The sequence below is a fragment of the Eschscholzia californica genome, unplaced genomic scaffold, assembly GCF_041429995.1.
Source record: "Eschscholzia californica isolate CP2 unplaced genomic scaffold, dmEscCali1.0.p SCAF_1, whole genome shotgun sequence".
NCBI classification, from domain to species: domain Eukaryota; kingdom Viridiplantae; phylum Streptophyta; class Magnoliopsida; order Ranunculales; family Papaveraceae; genus Eschscholzia; species Eschscholzia californica.
The window spans coordinates 50,650,407-50,661,824 of NW_028238198.1; the positions used below are offsets into that span (position 1 = coordinate 50,650,407).

At 36.3% G+C, this 11,418-nt stretch overlaps 1 protein-coding gene across 1 annotated transcript; it reads left to right on the forward strand.

The window, feature by feature from the left end:
• Nucleotides 1-9,750: 9,750 nt before the first annotated feature.
• On the forward strand, nt 9,751-10,263 carry LOC147567429 (uncharacterized). The gene has a single exon (XM_086657420.1). The coding sequence runs from the start codon at nt 9,751-9,753 to the stop codon at nt 10,261-10,263; it is 513 nt and encodes a 170-aa protein (XP_086513546.1).
• The last annotated feature ends 1,155 nt before the right edge of the window (nt 10,264-11,418 follow it).

An 11,418-nucleotide genomic window follows, 5' to 3' on the forward strand; every position in this document is an offset into this window, starting at 1 on the left:
ACTTAGATGGGACATTTTCATGACCCATCAAACATCCCCAAACTTAGATTTTGCTAGTCCCCGAGCAAAACAAAATAAAAGAAAAACCTAACTCACTTTCGGAGGAATCCCGGTTGCATTTAGCGTATGCAACAAGCCGTTAAACCCCTAGGTTGCCCTAGTGGACGAGTGTGGTCTCGTGAGGGTTTTCATAGATGACACCCACAAACATTATGGTTTCAAATACACAAGGGTCCAAAATCCAAATCGTAGATAAGCATGATTGATATAGTAAAGGGTTTAAGCATGTCAACACATAATGAATCAAGTAAATAAGCTCTTGTAAAAGCTAAAGATCTCCTCACTAATGATCTTACCCTAAAATGCAAGTGTCATACCATAATAAGCACATCTATGTTCTGAAGTCACAAAACCTTGATTCCCAAATTAGTACATTTCGCCTCGACTTCGGCCTCACGGACATACACTCCAAAAAATGAAATCACTCAAGAATGGTTCGCTCGTATGTGTGAGTGTGATCACTTAAATAGGACTCAACACATAAAAAGGGGTGAGGACAACATTTTGGAACAAATGATCTTCGAAAAGGAATTAGCCACTAATAGAGTGGGGAAGCTCACTCACCCTTCTCACCCATTCTACCCTCTAAAAATGCCTTCTAAAGTTTAGCGGATACTAGAGATGGATGACGATGGTGGAATCCCGAGAATGTCGAACTCTTCATTATGGTAGAACCTCTTAAGCATCTCAACATTTGTTTCTTGCTTCGAATACTTATTCATGAACAAAAACACCAACACATATACACAATCACATCACTCACACAAAAGAGCTAACACATGCTCAAACATACACAAAAATCACTTTTTTTTTTTTTTTTTTTTTTTATATCACTTTTTTTTTCATTTTTCATTTTTTTTTCATTTTTTTTTTCATTTTTTTTTCTTCTTTTCTTTTCATAACACAAATACAAACAACTAAAACAAAATACAACACACACAACTCTATTCTTGCAATCAACTTTTCATTTCATACTTGCTTTTGACATTCTTCATTCTTTTATCTCATGTCTTCATTCTCGGGATATAAGATGATGGATGGTGATGGAGTATCCGCTTTCCTCTAGTTGGCATTCTCATTGGGTTTCATGGACTACAAGGGCAAGGTTAATTCGCTATCCTAATGTCACTCCTAGTGGCTAAGGAAATTGAGCACACGAGATCAAATGAGCTCTTTTATAAGTTACGAGGTTGAGTAGCTCTTCATTCTACTCGGAGTTAGCGCGGAAGAGTACACTCGAATGACAATTTAGGCTTTGAGCTCTTACATGGGTTAAGTCTCCACTAATGACTACTTTAGGTCTCTTAGAAATGTTTCTTCTTCACTAAGATGTAACTCACATGGCACAACAAAAAACACTAAAAGACTCGACTTTCATGCAAAGGCCATTAGCAATCACAAAACTCATCAACTCGACACATATGCATCAAAATTCTTAAAACTATCACTAGAATCACATGCAAATCTACTTAAAATGTTCAAAATTTTCAAATTTTGGCTAATTTGAACCCTTTTGTCTTTGAAACCCATGGTCATGCATTGGTTATGGTCATATCCCGCATCCCCAAACTTAAAACTAACATTGTCCTCAATGTTCTAAGCATACACTCACCAAAAGATAAAGAGGCACGTCAATCTAAAGAGAAGAGTGGAGAGATATTACCATAACCGAAGGAGATAAAAGATGATACTACCAAGGCTCATGTATAAAGAGGTTCCAAGTTGATGCCAAGCTCGCGCCATCCCCAAACTTGGAACAAACCACGCCTCAGAAGTAAAACATATAAGAAATGCTCCTAAAATATCAACAAATATCATGAGAATGAAGCACATAAAACATATGACCATATAAAACCTACCACTAACGCGGGTATACACGATTGCATTGAGCTATGCAATTAGCCTTTAGTTCTCTTGATTTCACACAAGAACACGAGTTATGTCTCGTGGAGGGTTTCCAGAGATGATACCCACAAACATCAAGACCCATTAATCGGCCTAACGATCATAAAGCAAAAGACGAAAAATTTGGGGGTCAACCCAAAAAAAGATATATACAGGTGCTAATCGTCTCAAAAAAAGATAAAGAATACGAAGTGCACATGAGACGATAAAAGAAAACAAGCCATCCCCAAACTTAGTGGGTGCACAGTCCACTAAGTAGGTATAAATAGAAGGAACGACAACAAAGAAATCATCAAAAGGATCGACATACATGTGAAGAGTCAAAATATCAGTCGAAGGCAAAAAATCATCTGGAAGCTTAGTGGACAGAATATCCACTATGTCCATAGACGTCTTTGGAAAAATGTCTGAAATGTCCCAAAAGGGATCAACAACCGAGTTTGAGATCATGTGGAAAGTCGAACTAGACTCTAAGGGTAAGGCAGTATGCTCAGGGACCAAGTCAAGGTCCATGGTTTCCTTAGGTAAATAGTCTGACAAACTATCCAACATGTCTCTAACTACTTCGTCATCAATATCCTCAAAGACATCTGGGGCCTCGCAGTCAGTTATAATATCAGGCCTTCCTAGCATTACATCTAAGACTGACTCCTTACAAGTGTCAAAAATTGGATAGTTCGGAATCGTGCCATCCTCAAACTCGCTTGTAGAGCCATCACCCTGAATCTCAAAGTCTAATGTAGTCCTATCATGATGAGATGACACATGGTGAGGAAACGAGACAACAAGGTTATCAGTTTGTTCAAGCTCTTGGGTCCTCTCAGTTGATTCGTCGACATTTAACTTAGTACTAGGGTTAGACGTATTACCCTCGCCATCGGACCTAGTACCCTCTTGAGTTTGGGGTGGTGAAACCCCTTCCTCGTCGGCTAACAACTGTGACATCATCATCTCTAATGGATGATTTAGAGATTCTAATTGATGATTTAGAGACTCAAACCTCTGATGTAACTCTTGTTGCAGTTGAGTCTGCGTTTGTTGTAACTCTTGCTGCATTTGAGTCTGCATCTGTTCAAATCGGTCTTGTGTCTCTTTAAGTTGTAACATCATTTCAGTCAGACGACTCACAGACTCTACTTGAGAACTATCTTCAAGAGTCTCTTCATGATAAGGCTCATAAGTGTAATGAGATGAAGACTCTTGTTGATAATTCCCACCGTACATACTAGGATCATACCTGCCTCTAAAATCATTGGTCTCAGAATAGTGTGGACTATAAGGTCTCTCATACATGTTTACTGTCGGACCATATCCATCACTAATTCGACCATCTCTACACATCCGTCGGTATTCTCCTAGGGTCATACGAGATCTGTCATGCTCAAATGGTCTATTCCCCTCACTAATCGAAACATCCCTACACATCCTTTGGTATTCACCTAAGGTCATATCAGGTCGGTAAGTGCGAGGAATCCTCGAAATAAGCTCATCATCATCAACATCGAATGGCCAACCGTTAGAATAACGTGCCATGATCTCACAATGCTCAAGGAACTAACAAACAAGCTATCAATGCAAATCAAAACTTATCCAACCAATCACACACAAGTAAGAAAGAAAGAGATAGAATATGATACTAGCAGATGCTCCTCTCGTTTCATTCTTCCTTCCGATTCCTTTCTGATTCTTTTGTTCCCCTTCGCTCCTATGTTCCCTTTTTTTTGGCTTTTCTCTTAAAGTGGTACCTAAAAAAAAAGAATAGATAAGAAACTACGAAAATAAAGAAAGAAAAACGTCTAAGTTAATAAATAACACTAAACTAAAGAACAAAACAAGCAAACAATATCCTAACTACTAAACCTATCCCCGGCAGCGGCGCCAAAAACTTGATGGCCCTAAAAATATAGGTCTATTCCCGCAAGTATACGGGGTCAAGTTATAGTATTTATAATAAGATCGAGTATCGTCCCAAGGGATAGGTAGGCAATTTCGGATATTGATGGCAAGTTTAGCCCAATAATCAAAATGTCAATAGCTAACTTAGACTACACACACACCCCACATAAAATTGATGATTGATATATGAGAAATAAGAAAACAAATAAAGTTAAATAAACTATCTAAGAGAGGGGAGAAGAGATCTAAGGTTTTCGATTTCACCACATAAATGGACTACTTAAAACATGCATTAATTAACAAATCCCTTTTCTCATGTATAACTCAAAATCTAACATAATAAACTATTTAGATTTCGGAATATATTCTTTAATAACACAATTCAAAATCAAGAATGTATGATTGACTACCATATAAAACTAATTTCCTACACTATCATTCAAGATCTAAAAGGCATATCTCATCTAATAAATCAATAAAAGCATGAAATATCTAATTATAATACATGAATGATAATAAGGTTATAGAATCAACATGAAATGACAATCAATAGGCATTGAAGCTCAAAATAAGGATTCATTGATTTATAACATATCTCAAAATAAGCCCAAATATGGGTTTCCTCTACAACCTTAGATTGCTAAATTAACTATACATGGAATCTAGAATAATATTCATTGAATTCATAAAATAAATGGAAGTACAAAAGATTAATGGAAAGAAATCACCAAGAATGTTCACAATCCCTATTCCCATGTATCTCCATTTTGATGTCCAATTTAAGCTCCAAGTATCTCAAGAATATTGCTCAAAACTCCAAGTAATAGCTTATTAGAAGATAAAAGAAGAGAAAATTAAAAGAGAGATAGAAGAAGAAGAGATTTTAGAGAAGAAGGTATGGAGAAATTAGAAGGTTGGAAGTAGAAAGAAAAGGTAGAGAATAGATGAAGGTGGTAGAGAAAGTAGAAGAAAAGAATGGGGGATTAGGGTTTCTAGTTGAGAAGAGGTAGAGAGAAAAGGAGGCTAAGAAAGGAGGAATGAGAGGGTTTGCAAGTCTAGGTTCTAATGGAGGAGAAAGTGTTGTTTAAATAGAGTTAGGGTTTGTGTAGGGTTAAAATGGTAGAAAATGATAAATTGGGGGTTATATTTGGAATTATTGGGGTTTAAAGGACAAAACCCATGTGGCTAGGGTTTGAAACTGGGACATGTGTCGGCTGAGTGAAAGGGTATCAAAATTCGTTTGATAAGGTGTGGCCGGGTATGATTTAATAGGGTGAGACGGAGCAGCAGCCCTTGGATCTTCAGGCACGCGGATCTGGAGGGTTTAGAGCAAGCCACGTGACCGGATGCACGGAGACTAAATGACTTCGGGTAACACAGTAATGGATAAAGAGCTGACGCTCAGAAGCCGTCGGATGAAAGGAAGCGCGGGATCTGGGTGGACGGGAATGGGACACGTGGTTGGGACTATGTTAATACGAAGCTTCGGGCCACACGGAATGAATGTAAAACACGGGTCTTACCGGAACCGTTGGATCTGGGACACGCGGAGAAGAACGGTCAAGATTAAAAGGTTGAAGTGGGGCTACCGGGTTAAGTTGCGATGCGCTTCACTGGATCAAGCTTATAAGCTTCACTTCGGTGCTCAGCGCAAATACGGGAATAGGATATACTGGCCTCCAAAATGCGCCACGTGTTCCACCGAATCCCGCGTGCCAAATTTGTGCCCGACACTGTCCCGCAAGTCAACCCTCTTTGACAAAACTTTGACCTTAATTTATTCCTTCGTCCGGACTCCGATTTGACTTCCGTTTTCTCCTACGGATTCGTCTCGACCTCTACTTTTCAACCACGCACTGACCTTGGCCAAATTACCAGGATTTCCTTCACCCCAAATGACCAAAATACCCTTCATGCATCTTTTCCTCGTTTTTAACCGTTTTTTACATCTAACTCCGCAAAAGACACCTAATCAAGAAAACCAACCATTTTATTATAATAAAGACTCGAAACCGACTAACTTGGCTAAATTAAACGACTTAGATGGGACATTTTCATGACCCATCAATCATCATAACCTCATTTATAAAACAAAAGCAAGAGAGAAAGAAAGAAGGATTATTATCATCATCATCATCATCAACAACAACAAGAACAACAGCAGCGACAAGTTTAGATAGAGAAAGAAAGGGAGAGAGTATTTTTTGTTGAAAGCGAGAGAGAGAGAGAGAGAGGGGGAGGGGTTGTTTCGTTTAGAAATGGAAGAGAAATCGTCGGCTCTGGTTCTCAAATAAAGAAAACCATGGAGATCGCCGGAAAGGGGCAACAACCCCTCGGCACCCACATCTCTCCGGTGTTGAAGAGAAATTTCGCCATAGAATCACCGTGATTCAGCAACAATGAAGAAGAAGAACAATGAGAAAACCCCTTAAAAAATTTGAGATTGTCTGAGAGAGAAAATTAATTTTAATAGGAGGGTATTCTCGGAACAAAAAGAATTAGAAATGACCTGATTAGTAATATATCATATTATTTCAAACTTATTGTATCATTAACCATAATATTTTGGTAACTTTTACTTAATAAGAAAAGATCTAAGTGTTTTTAGTATTTATGATAATTTTGTAAACCTAAATAGTCATTTTCCGATTTAGGTTTACAAAGTGTGAATATTGCTTTAACTTTAGGTTCTGTAGTTATTACTAAATTTAGGGTTTGCAAAGTGTGAATATTGCTTTCCTCGGTTTTAAGTTTCACGTCACATATATATATATATATATTGCATAAATTTCTGCGAATAATTATACCCCCTAGCGAATCGGAAACGTCTAATTAGCGTACCCCGTATCCGTACCCTGTATTCGTACGGGAGCGTATCCCGTTTCTGGTAACTATGGCATATATAACTATTTTAGAAAAGATACGAAGAAGAAAGTCTATTGAGAGAGAATGGAAGAAGACAACAACTCACAATTTCTTTTTCTCCCAATCGATTTCTGTAAGCTTATAGAGAGAGAGAGAGAGAGAGAGAGGAAGAAGACGAAGTGAAATTTCTCTTGGGAATTTGTTTTGATCGATAAGTCTCTGATAGGGTCAGTTCACGGGTCCACTAGTTAGGTTAGTTCGCGGGTTAGGTTTAGTTAACATGAGGGTTAAAAAATAGGTTGGGTTAGGTTAGGTTGGAGGGTAAAATAGTATTTCTCATTTGCTTAGGGTAAAATAGTATTTTTTCATCTCAAAAATATTGTTGGGCTGTTATATTTAACTATTTTTTTGAAAAAGGGAGTCCAAAATGCAACTCTGGAAAAAGGGAGTCCAAACAGCAAGTGAATTATGTGAAAGGGGGTCCAAACAGCAAATCTCCCCTAACTCATTAACAACAATTAAGATGAAATTAATTTTACATCTATAATTGCTTATTAATTCTAATTATGGAGATTAAATATAGGATCAAATCGGTTCCATCAAACAAATCAATAGGGAGTTCGTTCTTCTTATTCCCTGGTGATGGAATCGACCAAAACTCTAGTTCTGTCAAGATTCGAGCATAACCCTTTTAGGATCAAGCAAATGAAACTAAGAAAAAGAAGACCTAAAACCTAAGAACTAATACCTAATAAAAACACTAGAATTTCAACTAGGTTTTACAAGTTATGTTGCTCGATTTTGAGTGGATGAACTTACCTGATGATGCCTGGAGTTGGAATCGAGTGAAGGAGCGGTATTTCTCGAGTGATTTTGAAGCAAAACTTAGCTGAAATGGATTGTAGAGTTCAAAATCAAGTTTTGCCCTAGCTTTTAGTTGGAAGAGGGAAAGTGAAGAGTGAAATCCCGTGTTTTGATGGTATGAGTTGAAAAAGGACCCAACTCAAAAGGGTTCAAATTTGAGGGACCAAATTGTAAAAATTGTAAAACCACCCTCTTCACGGTGCCAATTCAGGATGCTATGCCCGGTTGGACTGCCAACTAGGCTGGCTGGGATTGGGACGGGAAAACCGTCGGGCATAGCATCATTTTTTATTTATTAAAGGCCGCGACTTTGGGGAATAAAGAAAAATCTCTGGGGAATAAAGACTTAAGGAACATATTCATTTTCTGTCCAAAAATTAGTTCTTTTGATTTCTGCCCCTAAATCTTCATCTCCTTCTCTCATTCGCTCTCTCGCGTGCTCGTCCTCTCTATTTTTTTCTTTTTTATTCTTTATCTCTCTCACTTTTTCCCTCTCACTATTCCCACCTCTTGGTTTGAAGATTAGGGAATCTTGAAGATTAAGGATTGAAGATTAGGGATAAGCAACAATGAATAACTCAAATCTAGGGTTTGAAGATTAGGGATTTCTGAAAGTGATTTAGGAATCGACCCAGATATGAAGTTCTTACTAATAGCAAGAAACCTAAGGTTCCTAGATTAGAGAGAACGATTATGATCAAATGAAATCTCTCAAAGATCATCGGTTGTTGAAAATAGCTTAAGAGTATTGGAATGAGATAAGGTCTGTGATTCTGTTGCTTCCTTTGCTAGTACATGTTGGCAATAATGATGAACCATTGCCTCGGATGAATTAATATTAGGAGAGACACATCTCTAGGATTATGTCTCTCCATATAGTCACCATCATCTCTATATATACATGATTCAGATTTCATTTTAGATATAAAAAAATCAATTAGTTTTCATTAAGAGTTTGCATTAGAAGTCCAAGTGATCAAGAAAGTTCTCTGCATATTTTATTCGAAGTTTCTTGAAGAAAGAGGTGTTGCGCTTCAAGAAGGTAAGACTGTTTTATCCTGGGAGACGATTCGTAGATACAACCCAGTTTAGCACCATTGCGGGACGAATAACGTCTTAAGGAGAGAGTATTCATTACTCGACTCAGTCATAAAACTATTACTTATTATTCTACTTATTTGCTTATGTAATTTGTCGAAAGGAATCATAATCGAATTGTGTATTCGAGAAGGACGATTAACCAAATATTGTCCAACAATCTTAAGACGTTATTTCGTGTATCGGACTTCGTTCGACAAACAGTGTATTTGATCTAATCTTTTCGGCCTCATAGTTGGTACTGAAAACAGAATAAGTGTTTTTCCTTATGTTCCGACTTAGTTGTCTTTGCAACAAAATTAATTGTTTGCTTTCTCTGTCTTCTTTAATTCTCTGATAATATCACTTGCTTGGTTAAATTAGAGATTATTGAAACCATTACAATTGAATCTGTTAGTCAATTGACATAAAATAATAATTTATTAGTCACTTGAACCAAAACAACGGTTGACTATTGGACGTAAATGCATAGCGTTTCAATAGGCACGCACATGAACATCTATGTTAGTTAGGCCACATCTGGTTATTTAATTGTTGTTGCCTTCTAATATCAAGTGAAGTCAGATCACCAACTTGAGTCTCTGTTACTGTTTCTAGTAATACTTCGTTAATTTACATTTGGAGTTATTATTTATTGTCAAGAAGGGAACAAAATTGGGTTAATAGAAATCATTTAGAACATCATAGACTGTTATTTGGATGTTTATGACAAACAATTTGAAGTGTTGGGGTATGCCATAATTACGTCAATTGTCAGTAGTACTCTACTATTTTGTAAATTGCTACCTTGATTTGTTCTTGCCTTCACTCGGATTATATATAGACTGGATTATATATCTGTATAAACATAGTATATACACAATTGAGATTGTAATTTGGTATTGTTCTGTTAATACCAGAAGTTACAACATTGATGCCCACATAATTGGCCAAGAATTTGTGATTGTTACATATCAATTGTTAGTTACAATTTATTTAACGTTGAACTGAGTATAGAAGGTAGGTTGAATGTTATCATCCTAAAACATTATGATTCTTTACAATTGTGTATGTGACAGACAAATGGCAATCATTGGAAATTATATTTCTGTTCTTCCGACTATTTCTCATGGAGAAAAACCTGAGAAGTTTATTGGCGTTGATTTTTCAGGAAAAGAAAAATATCAAGAGAACTCTAAGAAGTTCAAAGGGGCTTGTTATATTTGTAACAAGAAAGGACATCATGTCAGAAATTGTCGCTCTAAAACTTGGAAGAAAATTTTCAAGAAGAAGACAAAATACAAAATGATTGACAACTTGTTTGATGGTGTTAGGGAGATCAATTTATGTGTTGTCATTTCTGAAGCAAACTTGGTAAATAATCCAAGGGAATGGTGGGTAGACACGGGTGCTACTCGTCACATTTGTTCAGATAAAAGAGCATTTTCATCTTGTAAAAGGATGGAAAATGCTGAATCTTTATTTATGAGAAATTCAACAACTTCGAAGGTTGAAGGCAGCAGGACAGTCATTCTGAAATTCACATCTGACAAAGAAGTAACTTTGAAAAATGTGCTTCATGTACCCGACATTTGACAAAATTTAGTTTTTGGTTCTTTATTAAGTAAGAATGACTTTAAGCTTGTATTTGAATCTGATAATATTATTCATACTAAGAATGAGATGTACGTGGGAAAGGGGTACTTAAGTGAAGGTTTATTCAAAATGAATGTAATGACTGTTATTCCTAAGATTAATAAAATTAATAATTCCGCTTATATTGTTGATTATTGTATTAAGTGGCATGAGAGGTTAGGACATGTTAATTACGATTCTCTAAGAAGATTAATTAACATGGACCTTATACCTAAATTCGATTTAAATCCCACTCATAAATGTGAAGTTTGTGTCGAATCTAAAATAACTAAGTCGCCTTTCCGTTCAGTTGAAATAGACACGGAACAGTTAGAACTGACACATAGTGATATATGTGACTTAAAAATGATTTAAACAAGAGGCGGAAAAAAATACTTCATCACGTTTATAGATGATAGTACTAGATATTGTCATGTTTACTTGTTAAGAAGTAAAGATGAAGCCGTAGAAAAATTTAAAATATATAAGAGTGAAGTTGAGAATCAACTCGATAAAAAGATTAAAACTTTACGAAGTGATAGAGGTGGTGAATATAAATCACCATTTGCTGATATTTGTGCCGAAAGTGGTATCATCCATCAAACAACGGCTCCTTATTCGCCCCAGCAAAATGGAGTCGCTGAAAGAAAAAATCGAACTTTAAAAGAAATGATGAATGCATTACTTATAAGTTATAAGTTCTGGATTAGCCCAAAATTTGTGGGGGGAAGCATTGCTTTCTGCAAACTATATTTTGAACAAATTGCCTCATAAGAAAAAGGATAAAACTCCTTATGAGTTATGTAAATTAAAAATGTCTTCTTATAAATATCTCAAAGTGTGGGGGTGTTTAGCAAAAGTGGCGATTCCTACACCAAAGAAGGTCAAAATTGGACCAAAAACTATAGATTGTATTTTCATAGGATATGCACATAATAGTAGTGCATACCGATTTCTTATACATAAATCTGAAATTCAAGACTTACATGTTAATACGGTAATCAAATCAGGAAATGCTACATTTTTTGAGGACATATTTCCATGTAAATTAGACGATGAGAAAAATTCTCAAAAGAGAAAATTTGAGAATATTAGAAACAATGAAAATACAAACAA